We start from the raw sequence: 16,989 nt of genomic DNA, 5'->3' as shown, positions 1-16,989 counted from the left end.
AGTGGACGTGTCGTGTGGTCAGATGTGTTCTTATTTCTATCGGTTTTAGGTTTTTCGTTTTATAATAAGAGAAATTCCAAAGGTAAATGCCTCATCTCACGCTATTCTTTCCAAGTGATTAACAATTCCGAACTCAACTACTGTCCAGCTATCGGTATAGACAATGGCAACACCACAGTCGATCAGCGTTTCACCTGTGGTGGGTTAAAGTTTTGGTTCCCCCCACCCATTACAAGATGTTTGGCTAACGTGGAAGAGTAGGCCAAATGTCCTCTAGAGCAGTGCATCTCAACCGTTTTTAAATCCTTTATATTAAGTTCACTTGCTTGCTTGCGCGCTTACGACCGTGCAAATCTTTCGGTCGTTTTTTAACCCACTTCCCGTGATCCAATCGAGCTGACATTTTGCACACAGACTCGTTGTGTGACAATTTATTTTCGTGAAAAAAAATTCCTAAATTTTACACTTTTTAGGAAAAATAAATTATATTTAATTACCAATTGCTTAATGGTGGCAGGCAATCATCTGACCCATAGGTGGCAGCCATCTCAAGCCAGAGGACGAGATGACTCTAGCCGCCACGCATATAAAGGATTTATAGTGAAAAACTTTGTTTTTACGGGTTACTTTTTTATGGCACACTTTCTGAGCTGGCTCTTTTTGTGGCCACACGAAACCGAGGGAGGGTGGCAATGCGTTGTAGCAAAGAGAATTTCGCAATCCCTTGCTAAAGCCAATGCCGATCATTGTGGCTTTTGTTTGATCAGAATACAAATCCAAATAATTTTTTTTCAAAATTGAATAAGGTTGAAGACCATTAAACGTGTTTTATTTGAGCGAAAATATTAGTTGAATTGCTTTAAAATGTATAGCAGAAGTAACCAGGTTACTTAGTGGTCAGTAGTGAATGTGCTCTGAAGGGCAGTTGCCCAGAACATCGCCTGTTACATCTTTTTTCTTGTAGGGTCACAGTGCTATTGAAGCATGTGTTAAGGTTTTTATTGTTAACAAGTGCTGAGCTGGTACCGCTGAGATCCTGCGTTTGAATCCTAGACTCAGCCCTATTTAAACTAGGTTCTCAAATCACCGATGTCTGAATACAACAAAACCCATGATTCAATTTGCTTTTGCACTTCTTTGTTGGCAGCTGAAATAATTAAAATAATTTATTTAACTTAATAAAATGGTGTCGTATAGTTGTGGATAAGAGGTCACTTGAAGAAATCTCAGCAGTAGTTCTTTGGCAGCTGCTTCCGCAGTGCTCTTGAGAGTTCCGGTGTTTTTTGTATTTCATGACATTATGGTGATGGCATTCAGGATGAAATTGGAGAAAGAGACAAAATATATTAATTCACGTTTTTAATAGCAAATATATTGAAAATTTTAAGTATTGTTATTTTCCCCATTAAAACAATACATAATAGTACTGCAATTCAACGATTTAAAAATACTCATTTGTATGTATTACCATATAAAATGTGTTTATATTAGTGCAAAATTTACAATTGGTCATCAAAAGATGTAAACTGTCCCAAACCAAAGAAATCCAAAATAAGACGATATTCACTTACACATTTACGTACCAATATTCCTTACCCCAACACCTGCAGTATACTTCACAGTTGATACTAACCCGAAACCATTTTTATATTTTGATTATGTAAATCATTGTTGCAAGACTAACAAAGTCCAGCACAGTATACAGTGGCATTTACATTAATTCCGACACACATAAGAATGTGCTAAAGTTATCTTTGCAGCCCAAAGTCGGTGCTGGTAATTCCACATTCCTATGGAAAGTATGGACCGAGATATTCCAGTTATCTCTCTAGTGGTATGGTAATGAATAGAACATGTCAATAAAGCACAGCAGCATGATGATGATTTTGTTGTTATATAGTAAATTATAGCAATAGGTGTTTCTGGTGATAAATCATAACCAGCCACTCCATGCAATATTTTTTCTCTCCAATTTTTTTTGTCGGGAAATACCTTTTTGTTGGTGTTAACATTTTCCCAGGACATTGCTTATCTGCACGCCACTGCCAGTTCTCGGATTTGAATCGGTAAACAATCTTTCAACAAATCGATTACAGCTGTGATACGATCGATCACCTATTATCAGCCGACTTTCGCGGGTTGACTCCCGAGACGGGAAGCGATTTGCGTTTCAAAAAAACTGAACCACGACGGCCACAACCACGAGAAGGCAAATGAACATCTTGATCAGCATCCGCAAGAGCTCCGCGTTATTGCTGTCGACGGAGCGGGTACGCGTGGGCGTGACGATGCGGTCCCACTGCGTGCGTATGGCTTCCGCGGCGCCCGGCCAGCATCCCGGCCCCACCAGGCGGTACTGGTACGGCGTGCAGGGCCCAAAGAAGACTTTGAGGGCCAGGCGCGGGTCCTGCCGGAACATCGGCAGGAAGCTGGGCTTCACCCCGATCTGCTGGGCGATCTGGTCCATGTAGTCGATGTATTCCACCTGAATGGTGTGGCGTTGGCTGGCGACGTACCTACGGGGCGGGAACGTAGTGGCGTCTGCACCTCTGCACAGCGGCTTAACACAATTACAAGTAAAAAGAAAAGTGGCAAAGGTGCAGCCCTGCAATTGCTTGTTCGCACCACTGCTGGCAGAAGGGCATCGATTACAGCGCGTTCTCGAGAGCCCATCCTCTAGGCAGTGGTTGGCCTACTCTTTCAAGTCAGGTGTCTTGGAAGAGGTGGGAGAACTCACACTCTATCCAACCACATGCGACTTGCGAGTCTGACTAACCGCTGTACCCATTTATGCTGCTGGGTGAACAGAGGTGGAGGAATTTCATAAACGTGCCAAAATGCTTTCAATTGCCATGCCGGGAGATCAAACGAGCGACCTCGGAATTGCACGTGGGCACTAAACCATTCCACCACGGCAGCATCCCTTGATGCACATTCTAAAACGTTTGTACGTTGATTTAAAATAAAACTGAGCCATTTTTGGCGAGTTAAATTCGCGTGTAAAGATGTAAACATTTTTATTGTGTAGGACCAATCAAAAAGTGATTTAGGAGCAGGTCATTGAAGTGCACGATTACATAATCTTTCTAAAATATATTTGACCTGGTTTATATCTCGGGAGAAAAATGGATGAAAGTCACTGCTTTGAAGATTTGTCCCATTGCTGCTGATAGACATCGATTTGTTTTCTTCAATAAATGCCAAGAAAGTTTCGCATTTGTCACAATGTGAAAAGAACCCATTGGGAGATCCCCAAACCTCCAAAAATGCTTGCGCATACAATAATAAATGTAAAGTGACAAATACTTCGAATATTTATTTTTTACAAACAGATGTTTTATGCATTGTTAAGGTCCTGCATAATGCAGCTTTAAAGCAGTGGTTATTATGAACGATAAGAATTGGCGAAAAAGCCTTCTTAAAAATGTGTGTGTTGATTAAAACAAACCATTGGGAGGTTTAGAGCCGATTTAATTGGCCAAACACTGCTGATGATCTTTCCGCGAACAGCCACCGGCATATTGTGAAGCTTTCAAGGGAAAAATTTGCTTGACGAGCATAAAACCAAATTGCGTGTCCTTACCTTTTCTCCATTGACTCCTTCCGCACGCGGATGTCATCCATCATGTCGGCAATGCTTGGCAACTTGACCAGACCTTCGACGCACGTCAACGTGTCAGTGACAGGGTTAGTTTCGTGGGAGGCTCAGAGCTGTTATAGTTTTGTGGGGGGTGGGGGGGGCAGCCCTCTTGTAAATTAAAATCCTTCGTCAGTCACCTTGGTCATTCCACTTTCAGTTTTTAAATGTGGTCTACTAATTGTGATGAAAGATATAACTATTTTAATTGCGGCACAAAACTGGTAGGTCAAATGATATTTAGGATCTATGGCAGTGCTATAGTATTGCATTTTTATCATTATAATGCAGTCTACATTTTATTTTATCGAGCCAAAGAGGGGGGTAGCGAAAAGTACGAGGCCCCTAGGCTACAGCCCCTAAAAGGTGGTGATATTGCAGCCCTTAATTTATCTTATTTTATATTGTATTCATAGAACGCTTTAGCTCAAGGCTCCTTACATAGTTTAGAAATAGGTAACAAGAATAGAGTATTTTAGATGTCAGAGGCAATGCCAGGGCCGATGGAATGAGTCACCACAAGAGGGTGCGTGGGGGCCACGAAAGGCGAGGGGAGGGACGGGAAGGAGTGGATCGGCCAGGGTAATGGGCAATGGAGACGAGGTGAGGCTTTAAGAGAGAAACGAAAGGAGGGTTAAGGAGGGGGACTGCTTCAGCGACAGTGGAAGTTGACTCCAGTGGAGGGGTGCAAGAAGGGAGAAGGACCGAAAAGCGGGACTGGGCACAGGGAGGAGGAGGGATGGAGACAGAAGATTGTGAACGAAGCCTCGCGGATGCTCGCTCGTACCACTGGTGGCGGAAGGGCCTCCCCACTGGAGTTGGACTCGAGCGAGCTCCTTTATAGGGGCTATTTGGTCTACGTGTGGCACATTAGCAATGGATCACTCTTTTAATTATGTCCTTGTGCAGCAAGGGAGTAAAGTGTGGTTCTGTGAAAGTCCTGATGTGCTGTGCAGTGCATCAATGCATGTGTGTACAGCAGCATGTGATGACTGAGTCGGGCCTGTAGGTGGCTGGCAGGGTTAATGAATAACCGCACTTGTAAACCAGCCACGTGGTTAATGGCGACTCGGAAGAATTGCTGCGTGTAACACGTGCTGTTGCATTTTACAGAGTGACGGTGCTGTTCTTCACAAGATTAATATTAACACAAAAAATAAATGTGCTTGCCCTCGATTTGGAGCACCTGCCCACGTCCTTCATTTCGAGTGTGCAACATACGCTGCCATGCCGGCTGGATGTCTCGGAAGAAGTGGGAGTCCGCACATTTCGCCCCACCACTCGCGACCCATCGGACGACTGTGGCGCGTCCATTTACACTGCTCGGTGGACAGAGGCGGAGTGGGATTTTGGAAACCTGCACCCTTGTTTGCAACTGCCGTGCCGGGAGATGGATTGCTGCTGACCTACAAGGCACTCGATGGGTTAGCCCCACAATATTTACAGGAATCGATCCATTTTTATTCTCCAACAGGGTTCCCTGAGGTCTTCGTCTTCATCGCCTGCGAGGTCAAGGCTCACTTCCTGGGGTGATCGGGCTTTTGCCAGTGCAGCACCCAAGCTTTGGAATGCTTTGCCGTTGCTAACGAGACAGAGACAGAGTCGGTAGAGCTATTTAAGTCTGTCTTGGAAACTCAGCTCTTTAAACTGTCTTTTACCCCCCACTAGTTCTGGCCATTACCCAGCTGGTTCTGCTTATTTCCTGCTTTCCATACACGGCGCATTGGGGTCTACGGATCAAGTCTGCCTTACAAATGTCAATTATTATTAATCAGAATATTTATACTGGAGTAATCCGATGAGCCAGTAAGCTCTTTTTCCACAGATGTCCAGTTGGGGCAGGTCAGAAAGTTACAACAACAAGCAATACAAAAACACAATAGGAGTGCAAAGTATAGGAAAGCTAAACAAATCACTTAAAAAAGAAATATACAACTAAAACTAAACTATCAGCTTATTTTTCAGAAGCGATCTGGCCATCACTAATGACAGCTCAACAAAGCTGCACGATCCACGCGGCCCCAAAAGCGCCCCCCCCACCCCGCTCGCCTGCCCGGCGTTGATCAGACCCCCAGCGGCAATCGCGCGCAAGCGCGTACGAGTCGGAAACTCTCCGCGTTCCGTCGACGGAGCGCGCGTTTGTGCTGGGGAAGGGGGAACGCTCACCTTTGAAGACGCGAGTAGCCCAGCGGCACTGCATCTCCGAGATGGGCATGATGGCCCCGAGCGGCTGGACGAGGCCTACAATGACGAGCGTGGGTCTCGCGAGGCGCGGCGGGAAGGCGAACTTGTAGAGCGACACCCGGTTGCCCTTCACGGGCAGCAGGCCTGGCTCCCCGGTGTCGAGGAACGGGTAGCGGAAGGTGTAGCCCGTGGCGAAAATGACCGAGTCGATGTCCTCCCGCGTGCCGTCCTCGAACACGACGCCCGACTCGGTGAAGGACGCCACGTTGGGCTTCACGGTGAGCGTGCCCGAGAGGATGCGGTTGGGGAGGTCGTCGTTGACCGACGGGTGCTGGCCGTTGTACCTGAAACGTGGAGCCACAATCCCAGATCATCATTAAATTCTGGTTAGTGGGAGGGGGGGAGGAAGTTGAGTCAAACCAACTTCGTGGGGAAGTAAAAAACTGGCTCAGGGTCATGGACAAGAGATGAGCCACCACCTCAATGCTCATGCGAGCAGGAAATACCTTTGGCTATTTTTGACGTACGGCAAGTCCTCGCTTAACGCACGGTGTTCACACTACAACGCGTTTTCGCTACAACGCGGTTCTTCCGTTCGGGAATACTTTTCGCACAGCGCGGAATGCGTGCCGTTATAACGAATCATGTGAGCAGTCAACGATAAACTAGTTTCTTGAGCTGCGCTGCTGAGCAGTATGATACGGTACACGGAACGATACAGTAAGGCGGTGCCGTAGCCTAAGTTATTTGCCCCGCCATTTCACTGTGTGGTGTGCGTAGTAGTACATCGTATCTCGCCAAACTTTATCATTACAACGTTCATAGGGGGAAATAGTTTTTGCTCGGTGCGTTCGTCGCTTAATGCGGCACTTTTCAGGAACGCACCTCTACCGCGTTGAACGAGCACTTGCCGTGCACACAGGCAAATTGCGGTGCAAGGTGGGTGCCTCGCTCGTTAACGCCAGCCACGTGTTTGCGTCTCCCGCACCTGTGCGTGGCCTGCAGGCCGTAGTCCCTGTGGTTGAAGCGAGCGTTGAGTTTTCGCTCGACAATCTTGTTGGTGAGTTCCGTGGGCAACCACGAGAAGAAAGCAGCCATCGTCCTCCGAACGTACACGATGTCCAAGGGTTTCCCACCTTCTGCCACGCGGTTGATCACCCAGGCACCTCGTCGCGTGCTCAAAAACACCTGCCACACGAAAGAACGCAGCCACCGCCGTCGCTGGCATACATTCCTGGCGATGCAGGGGGGCGACCGGCAACACACGTGTCGCTACGCTGGCATCGAAAGAGGTCTGCGAATAATAATGATGTTGCCGGTGTTCCTGTTGTTGTTGTTTTTTTTCCTCTCTCCTTCCCAGGGTCGTCCTCTTAATCTTAACGGACTGTGGCCTCCTCCTCCTGGTTCCACAGGTCCACTGCCCCCCCCGCCCCCACTATCGATGGCCACTCTCTTAGCTGATACATCGCCCCTCCCGCCCTACACCCTCTGAAAATCCCTCACCAGGCAACTCCGCTTTGACCCCTCTCTCTCTCCCTCTGCTTTCAGGTCTCTCCTCAAAAACACCTTCCCCTTCAATCCCCACGCCATCGAATGCCCTTCATTCATTCTCTCCTCTCCTTCCCCTGTTGGCTCCCTCTACAAATGTACAAATACATTATTTGTACTTAGCGTCATTTGGGCAAATTGCATCTTAGGGGCCGTCGATAAATTACGTCACGCGATTTTGGACGATTTTTGCCCCCCCCCCTTCGTCACACGGCGTCACAAAAAGTCAGACCCCCCTCAAATATGACGTCACAAAGCTCTGCCCCCCCCCCCCCCAAAAAAAAAAACATGCTTCAAATCGCTTTAATTGTCATTGTAGTGCGTATTTAATGTGGCGCTGCACTCTGATGTTGTAGGAGAAAACATTTATTAAAACGTCTATTTAATTAAGTAGAACGCATTTTGATGTGACGTCACATTTATGAACCCCCCTCCCCCCCTCGTCACACATCATCCCAAATGTCTGACCCCCCCCCCCCAGGTGCGTGACGTCATTTATGGACGGCCCCTTACAATCGCTCAGGAACCACAGGCTGCCAAGACGTGAACGCCAACAATTGCACTTCAATTCTCTGTATGTGAAGATGCTTTCAACCAAATTAGCGAGCGTTTATGCACATAGGGAGGCAACCGGAGTACCTGTAATAAACCCACGCATGTGAGAGGGCAGACACTCTATCCCATGCAGACGCAACAGGTGGAGTTCACATTCTTGTTGTACAGCACTGCCATCTCCTGGCGAGCCAGGGTATGACAGCCCTACTCCGCTCACGGGTAGGAAGCTCCGCCAACCCTCGCCTCCGCGGTGGTGGATTGCGGGCGTGCGCCGCCGCCCTGGATAGAATCCGTGCGGTCACCTGGGAGGCGTGACGACTCAGCTCCACAGCAATGTCCAGGCCAGAGTTACCGACCCCGACCACCATCACCCTCTTGCCTTCGAACGGCTTGTGGTCCTTGTACTCTTTGCTGTGCATGTACCGGCCACCAAACTTCTCGATGCCTTCAAGGGGAAATGTTACAGCCAAAAGTGAAAAAAAGAAGAAGAAAAAACTTGTGAAGCCTGTCTCGGGTGAGCCGGAATTCAGAGTGAGCCGGAATTCATTGTGAGCTGGAATTCTGGGTGAGTCGAAATTCTAGCCGAGCTGGAATTTAGAGTGAGCCGAAATTTAGGGTGAGCTAGAGAGGCGACAATTCAAAAAAATGTTGACGTGGCAAAGTGACACTCCCCGAAGAAGCTCTCAGCATTGAGAGCGAAACGTCGGACATCAAGATGAACAACACGCTGCACAACCCGGTGACGTATCTCGGAGCTAAAGAGCATGACCCTCTATAACAGCAGGGGGCACTATGCATGCTCTACCAAAGTGAAAATCTTGAAACTCATCAAACAGCCAAAGTCAGGTTTACATTCGTTTTCTTTTCAATATAAGTTGATTTAGTTTGTGTTGGCCACTATCCAATAGTTGTACTCTGAAAGATCACCTTAACATTGAAGGACTGCCAAGTGCTGCCACTGCAAAGTAATTAAAGTAGCTGGGAGTATTGTTAGCCTCCCACACGCTCAAGCGATAAGCCAAGGAGTGTACCCTGGCAGCACTGCGAGGCACGGCTGTACACAGAAAGAAATGTTTAAGCAGTGGAGAGTCCATTGACAATCGCATCTCTGTAGCAAGGGCGATCTGTGATTGCAAAATGATACCAGCACGGGGGCAAAGGTGCGGATACAGTTGCAGGGGTGCAATTTACCCTGCTCACGCCGCTGACGACGGAAGGGCCTCCGCTAAAGGGAGCTCCAGAGAGACCTTCTGAATCAATGGTTCTTAACCTGAGGTGCACGCACCCCCCTACGGGCGCGAAACGCTCTTTCTGGGGGTGTGAGGCATGGCCATATTTTTTTAGAAGGTAAATCGATCGAAACACAAATTAAGCACGGGCAAGTAAGTACAACTACAGTAAAACTTTGGATTGCGAGCATAATTCGTTCCGGAAACGTGTTTGTAAAAAAATTATTTAGATTCAAAACGAATGTCCTTACATTTGCATTAGCGTTTAGTTCGTTATCCTTCCCCCCGCACCTCCGATTAGCAGGGTTGGCTACGCAACGCTGCGAAAGGAGGTCAACAAACGTGCACACATCGGAAAGCGCCTGACGAACTTGCTGATGAGTTTTTCTGTCGCCGGTGGATGGTGGCTTAAAGGGACGTACCGAGGAAGGAGTCGAGGGGCAGGTGTGGGTCCGTGTGGTGGCCGGTGCACACCATGACGGCATCGAACACGGACGACTCTTCCGCCCCGTCCTCCGTCACCACGGTGACGTCCCACTGGCCTGACGTGTCGAAGTCCTCGCGCCGCTTCAAGCTCTTCACGGCCGTCTGGCGGAGCGTCCGACAGAAGCGCACAAACGCGGCCGATGCTGCGCCCCCCGAGACAACGTTCCCATGCGGACAGCTCATGAGGGCTAGGCCATGATGACTTGCTCTGTCGTCCAGAACAGACCGCGCAACGTATAATGACGCAGTGCCTGATCGACAAATGCGGAGGGGACATCGCGGCGATACACTGCGCTGCTCCTGACGCGGTTGTCTGACTTGACCACCTGAATGTGAAATTGTAGTTGTTGCTCTGCGTCTCACATCAGCCGTACGAAAGAAGATTAGGCGATGGTTGCTTTGCCGGGATCTCTAACACGCATGCATGCTTTGTGATTCTTTCGGTAAAGTCACGTAGTTAGACCAAAATAGCCAAAGAGTATGGATTCCTGCCGTCACGAAAGCTTCAAATCACGCATGCATGCATTGCACATTTTGACGAATGGCAACGGTGCAGCCCTCCGATTAAATTCTCACACACCACTTCTGGCAGAAGGGCCTCCTCTAGAGCAGGACCGGTACCGGTCCGTGACCTGTTAGGAACCGGGCTGCATAGCAGGAGGTGAATGGTGAGTCCGCGCGTGGCCCGCCCATGATTTTATTATTTACCACTTCCATCCACGCCTCTTTCCCGCACTGCGCACTTGTCTCAGTCACAGTGTTGGTAAGCCCACAAGCTCTAACCCCCTAGTAGCCACAATGAGTAAAAAACAAACGTCGCTGGAGAGCTTTTTTGAAAAGGGGGAGAGACCCAATGATGAACCCCCCCCCCCCCGGTCCGTGAAAAAATTGTCTTCCACGAAACCGGTCCCTGGTGCCAAAAATGTTTGGGACCGCTGCTCTAGAGGATATTTTGGCCTATTGGTACACGCCGGCCAGACATCTTACAAGAGGTGGGATCATACTCACACTCTACCCCACCACACGCGACCTGCCCGTCAACTCGATGTGGAGTATCCAATTATGGCCGACTACTCGGCGGACTGAGGAGGGGCGGGGGGGTAGAGGGATTAAAAAAAAAACTTGCCCATTGTTTCAACTGCCGCACTAGTCCATCGAATCGAACGCGCCACCTCTGCATCGCAGGTGCAGCGTGCCAACGCCGCCGCCACGTACCTTGTAGCGGATGTACTTTTCCAGCTGGTACTGCTGGGCGTACAAGCGGAAGTACTCGACGATGCGCGAGTTGTGCATGAAGTTGGGGAAGCTGGCCGGGATGGGGAAGTCGCTGTAGCACATCATCTCCTTGGACGTGTTGATGATCACGGAGCGATAGATGCTCGCCTGTCCCCCTGGAACCTGTTCCTGTTGGCGGGTTTACCCAACGTAGTCAGTGAGAGAGATCTATTAAACTACTTTTTATTTTACCAGGTAAAGCCCACTGAGTTATACAGCTCTTTTTCAGAAGCGACCTGGCCACAAATGAGAGCTCAACGGCTTATCAAGTGGAAATGTATAGCAACCAAATTCTTTAAATGCATGTTTATAAATGTGGAGGAAAAAAACAGAGGACCAGAAGAAAAATCTACGCGACCACCACGGGGACCGAGATGACGTGAACTCCAAAGGTGAGGGAGATAACATCTCGCCACCAAAATGTCCCTCTTTTTATCCATGACAAAGTAGGGGGAAAAACATCATGGATCCTATCAAGTCTAACCAATAACCACCCCAAATCACTCACGAATCGGATGTAATTGCTCATTTTTAATTCTTTAAAATGTCAGACCTATGCCCTCGAATGCGCCATGTTTATCATTGTGAAAATCCATGCTCGATTATCTGCAGGGGACAGGACTCGGTACCCATACCTTGAAATTCCAAAGGCCCCCAATGTAGTCATCTCGCTCGAAGCACACGGGCTGCAAGTTCTCGTCCAGGCAGCACTTGATGGCAGTGAGCCCGCTGGCTCCCGCGCCGATGATGCACACGCGCTTGCAGCTCATTGCGTTTCCTTCGCTGTCCTTCCGCGCACCTTCGATTAGCACGGCTGGCTACATACGGTGTGAAAGAAGTTCAACACACGTTGTTTGTGTTGCCCAATTTTGGGCAGTATATTGTGCACTGAAAAAAATATGTCCTCGTGTGGTCTGTGAAAAAGGCACGCGGCAAGGTGCGGCCTGTCCATTTGCGATGCATGTGTAGTGCAGTACAACCACGCGGAGATGAGGAATCCTATAAGGGCTGGCAGCCATTTATTAATACACGCTCTCACACTGCATCCTACACTCACATCAGTGTAGGTGCACTCTATTCTCCGTCCTTCACTTGGACTTGGGATAACTATATACGTCGGGATCTCTTCAGCTGCCCCTAGGCTCTCTCACCCGTCTGCCCGGGGCAGGGGATCAGCCAACACCGCCCCTCAATGAGGAGAGAGACCTCTTCCAGCCGATCCTTACCCTGGCTCCCCACGACGACCACGTGTCCCTCACGTGTCCCTCACGTGGTCCCCCTTAAGAACCCTCTCGGTAACTCCTCCCTCTTAGCTCGGCCCCGCCCACTTTCTGGAAAGTGCTTTCCAAACGTCCCCCTACGTGGCCCGTGACGTTACGTCATCCTTGGCCTTCTCATAGCTCTCCATCCACTCGGCCTTCTTACGCTCATCCCTCATTGGCTACTCACAGTCCTCCTCGACACATGTGTTGCGCAGTAGAACCACGCGGAGACGAGGAGTACTATAAGGGATGTTGCCGTTTTTAAAATCACTGTCACACTCAACATCCTATACTCACACCAGTGTAGGTGCACTCTATCTTGGTCCTTTACCCCAGACACAGAGTACTATTTGGGCCTTACCCTCGGCTACCCTTTTGGCTCTCTCACTCGTCTGCCCGGAGCGGGGGTTCAGCCAACACCGCTCCGCGACGAGGAAGGAGAGACTTTCTTCCAGTCGACCCTGACTGAATACGACGGGACCCTACCCTCGGCTATCCCCTTGGCCGCTCCCACTCGTCTGCCCGGAGCGGGGGTTCAGCCAACACCGCTCTATGACGAGGGAGAGACCCTCTGCAGGTGATCCTTACCCTGGCTCCCCACGACGACCCCGCCTTTGTCACGGGTTCCCCCTTAAATTTCGATTTAAAGCTTCCGTGACTGCAGGGATTCATCTCCTTGGTTCTTTCGGTAAAGTCGTGAGAATTGTATTTTATTATGTTTAATTTTTATTATTTTATTATTTCCCATCTACGTGACTTTACCGAAAGAATCAAGAAGAGGGTTCCCCCTTAAGAACCCCTTTGGCGGCTCCTCCCCCCAGCTCGGCCCCGCCCCTGTTCCTGAAGGTGCTCTCCGAAGCCCCTTATGTAACCCGTCACGTTACGTCATCCTTGGCTCTCAACCCGCTCGCACCTCCTTCTGTTCGCCCTCTCATTGGTTACTCACAATACTCCTCGACACATGGATAGTAATTCTAGCGTTCCAACTAATGTTACACTTTATGCATTTTTTAACAGCAATTTGTTTAATTCTAGATTTTTTTTATTTTACCTATGTTTGTTTAATTTCAAGAGCGGTAACTTGAATAATGTACTTCTTCTTTCGTATATGGTTGATATAGATGCAGAACAACAACAACAACTATAATTTGACATGCAGGTGGTCAAGCCCAGAACACAGCGTCAGGAGTGCATCGCTGTGATGTCTCCTTCGTATTTGTGGATCGGGAATTGCATCGCTGTACGCTGTGTGGCCTGTTCTGGATGACCACAGTCGCACACTACTGGAGAGTTTTTAATTTCCAATTTGTGCATCGGTTATCCGCATCTGCTGCCGTGATTTTGTGCAGTGGATGCGGTTTAGGGTGTGGGCCATGAGCTGCGTGGAATATCAAACCCAGGGATCATCTGCCTTGGGCATTTCACAACAAGGTGTTTGCGAGTTCTTTTGAACGCCATTCAACTCTCCAAGCTGCATCGGGTGTTGAACTTGCATTGTTGAATAATGTACTTTGTAGTAAGTACTGTACACAGTTTTTTTTGGCAGCAGTCAGCAAATGCACTCTTATCTGGAAGTGCTGTGTGTCATAAACAGACTGCGCTCCGAGGACAAATGGTCCACCGTGCACGTTAACTGGGCTCCTATCAGAGTATTATAAACAAAGAATCCTGCCTTATCTTTTAGTGACTTGTCGATCAAAGTCCACAGTCATTGCAGCACCGTACTGTGCCGGTAAGGCAGCTCACACACACACATATATCATTAAACAAACAAACAACATCGTATAGTTGTATCACGTCAAGACATTGACGTGAATTCCCCTGAGATCGACCACGTTCTCGCGTTCCTTAAACAAACTTAACATCACTTGTGGTTGGTTCGTGACCATCATCATTGTTATTCTTAAGCTTCACATCTTTTTCGTTGCAAAAAATTACACCACCATGTACCACTATCACGATTTCATCACGGGATATTGATTTAATGTAACTTTCATTCACATGACGAAGCAGGTACAATCAATGTCCGTGCCATTATGGAGGTCCTGTCTGGATAATGCCGTGACAGAAGAATAAAGACGTTAATCATCAACCACTGGATACATGGTGACATCTGTATGGACTAATAACATTGGCTCAGACCATCTGCATCTTATACCAAACACAAATTAATGGTATAGTACCGTATCTACAACTGTCATTATAATACTTGTTTTGAAGCGACATTTAATGAACAGGCGAATTTTATATTCGTGTTTATGGCAGTGTTATTGACGAATTTGTTGAATTCTTGTTACGGTATTTGTAGTATGCATCACCACCTACCAACCCAATCACTCACCTACCAAATGTAGCATTCAAAGAAAATTATTGTATCCCTCGAAAATTACTGCAACACAATCTTTGCGCAAGACGGACAGATACATGCCCATGTCACCCTCCATTATCACCGTTGTATTAACACTTAATTTCGATTTATTTTTCCGGGAAATATTGTTACCATCTTACCTCCAACACATTTGCATATAATGTCACGGTACTTATGTATTGCATTTAACATCAATGCACTGGCACCATGAATTACACTTTATAATGCAATTGACCCTATTATTCGAGCACTTCGCATTAACTGCACACATCCACGTGCCAAGTCAATGCGCATGAACGCATGGCCCTAGATGAACGACTTTTTGCGTAATCAAGTAACAACACCGAGTTCTTTGCGTGGGAGCAAAACGCACTTGATGCAACCTTGTGCCATACACGCGTGAACTGGAATGCTGTGTACAGGTACAATCACTTTTTTTTAAACTCATCCGCTGCCACTGGCGTATCATCCCCCATGCACATAAGTTATATTGTCGCGTTTGCCAGCAGCAATGTATTCACGAGCTAAACGGCCAATGTCGAGGTCTGCCGATGGCCAAGACGAGAGGGCTTCAGCAGAGAGACGACAGCTGTTCGTGCAGGAGTTTTGCAATGATTCCTCGTCTATTGACTGGTTTGCTTAGCCACAATCTCACGAATGTAGCTTTGTCTTTAATGCGTCAGCGTGTCTCTGTGTATATCTCTGAGCGAGTCTCTGTGTATCTCTGAGTCTCTGTGTATCTCTACGAGTCTCTGTGTATCTCTATGCGAGTCTCTCCGTGTTGACTACACCTGGGGTCCCCAGTTCGAGTTGCGTGTTCACAACCGCACCACCTCTCACTCTCCACCTTGGCAGCACGAGGAGCATCGCCTGCGTGTTTGACAGAGCGCCGGCCGACCCACTCGGCACACTTCCTCGCGTGCGACGCGGTCACCTTCGACACGTTACCTACCCGATCCAGTCCGCCGGGTTCCTCGTCCGAGCACCACCGCCCCCACGCTCGCCCCGGCGAGGTGTTACGATGATTTGTGGTTCAAAGGGGGATTCCGATGCTCGTCGAGTCGCGGACGTCGATCGTGGAACGAAGCGGACACTTTCAGCTCGGCATTGGTCTAAAGGGGCGTGTGACGAGGGATGACGTAGGCAACCCATTGTTTCGCAACAATGACAACGACGGCGACGAAAATAATTAAACAAAAAGGTGCGCGTTTGAATGCGTAATAGAGAGCGGTGCCCGTGCTGCGTTCACTCTTCTTCTTATCGAGTTGCTTCCCGATGTGTTTGTCGCTTTTGAGCTCTGGCCAGTTCATACCAATGATTAACACGGATGGGTGGGTGGGTGTGCAGACACGTGCGGTAAACACGTGAACAGAAATAGTGCTTGATGTGCAGACCCAGCACACACATAGGGATTTGGCCACACGTACTGCTGCCGATGTTATACGAGATTGCATGCTCAAGTTATTGTGCCTTATGACCAACTTGTCAGATCTGGGAAGCTGTGAGCACGTTTGGGATTGTGTAGAGCTTGGATGGGTGACCGCCTTGCAGAATCAGAATGTTTATTCATACTGGAGGAATCCGAGGAGCTGTAAAGGGGCCGTCCATAAATGACGTCACGCGATTTTGGACGATTTTTGACCCCCCCCCCTTCGTCACACGGCGTCACGAAAAGCCAGACCCTCCCTCAAATATGACGTCACAAAGCTCTTCCCCCCCAAAAAAAATAAAACATGCTTCAAATCGCTTTAACTATTGTCATTGTAGTGCGTATTTAATGTGGCGCTGCACTCTGATGTTGTAGGAGAAAACATTTATTAAAAAGTCTATTTAATTAAGTAGAACGTTTTGTCTATATTTATTGAAAGTTGCGCATTTTGATGTGACGTCACATTTCTCAACCCCCCCTCCCCCCCCTTATCACACATCGTCACAAATTTCTGACCCCCCCCCCTAGGTACGTGACGTCATTTATGGACGGTCCCAAAGCTCTTTTTCCACATATGTATAGTAGGGGCAGGTCAGCGAGTTACAACAACAAAAAATGCAACAAGATTTCAAAAATCATGAACAAACACAAGATCCAGGTCTGATTTAACACAGTACATCAAATTCGTGATCTGATCCTATCTGTGAAGGACAAGATTCCTGACATGCAATATCCCGGCGTCAACAAACTAAGCTGTATCTGCGGCAGCAGTTACATTGGGGAAACTAAGCGACATGTCTTGGACCGTCTTCGTGAACATAAGGCAGATTTGAAACACGGTAGGACCAATACTTCTGCCGTGGCTGATCATTATTTTAATGTGGCTGGCTCACACGAAATTAATTTCTGGCTATCAACAAAGATTCGTTCATGAAGCCATCCATATATAAACGGAGACAATTTCAACCGAGAGGAAGGTGATAGACTCAGCAATCATTGGAAAGATGTCATCAACC

General features: G+C 48.1%; 1 protein-coding gene across 1 annotated transcript; it reads right to left on the bottom strand.

Moving 5' to 3' along the window:
• Nucleotides 1-1,404: 1,404 nt before the first annotated feature.
• LOC144937868 (flavin-containing monooxygenase 5-like) lies at nucleotides 1,405-15,656 on the bottom strand. Its single transcript, XM_078865410.1, has 9 exons — nucleotides 15,497-15,656; nucleotides 11,550-11,732; nucleotides 10,855-11,043; nucleotides 9,576-9,741; nucleotides 8,227-8,369; nucleotides 6,810-7,009; nucleotides 5,804-6,165; nucleotides 3,584-3,656; nucleotides 1,405-2,516 (listed from the first exon to the last, which is right to left on the bottom strand). The coding sequence occupies exons 2-9, from the start codon at nucleotides 11,682-11,684 to the stop codon at nucleotides 2,171-2,173; spliced, it is 1,614 nt and encodes a 537-aa protein (XP_078721536.1). The 5' UTR covers nucleotides 11,685-11,732; nucleotides 15,497-15,656; the 3' UTR covers nucleotides 1,405-2,170.
• Nucleotides 15,657-16,989: the final 1,333 nt, after the last annotated feature.

This window comes from Lampetra fluviatilis, chromosome 20 (assembly GCF_964198595.1).
Source record: "Lampetra fluviatilis chromosome 20, kcLamFluv1.1, whole genome shotgun sequence".
Classification (NCBI taxonomy): Eukaryota; Metazoa; Chordata; class Hyperoartia; order Petromyzontiformes; family Petromyzontidae; genus Lampetra; species Lampetra fluviatilis.
Note: the sequence above shows the minus strand (reverse complement) of the source record. Positions and strands in the feature narration are given on the sequence as shown.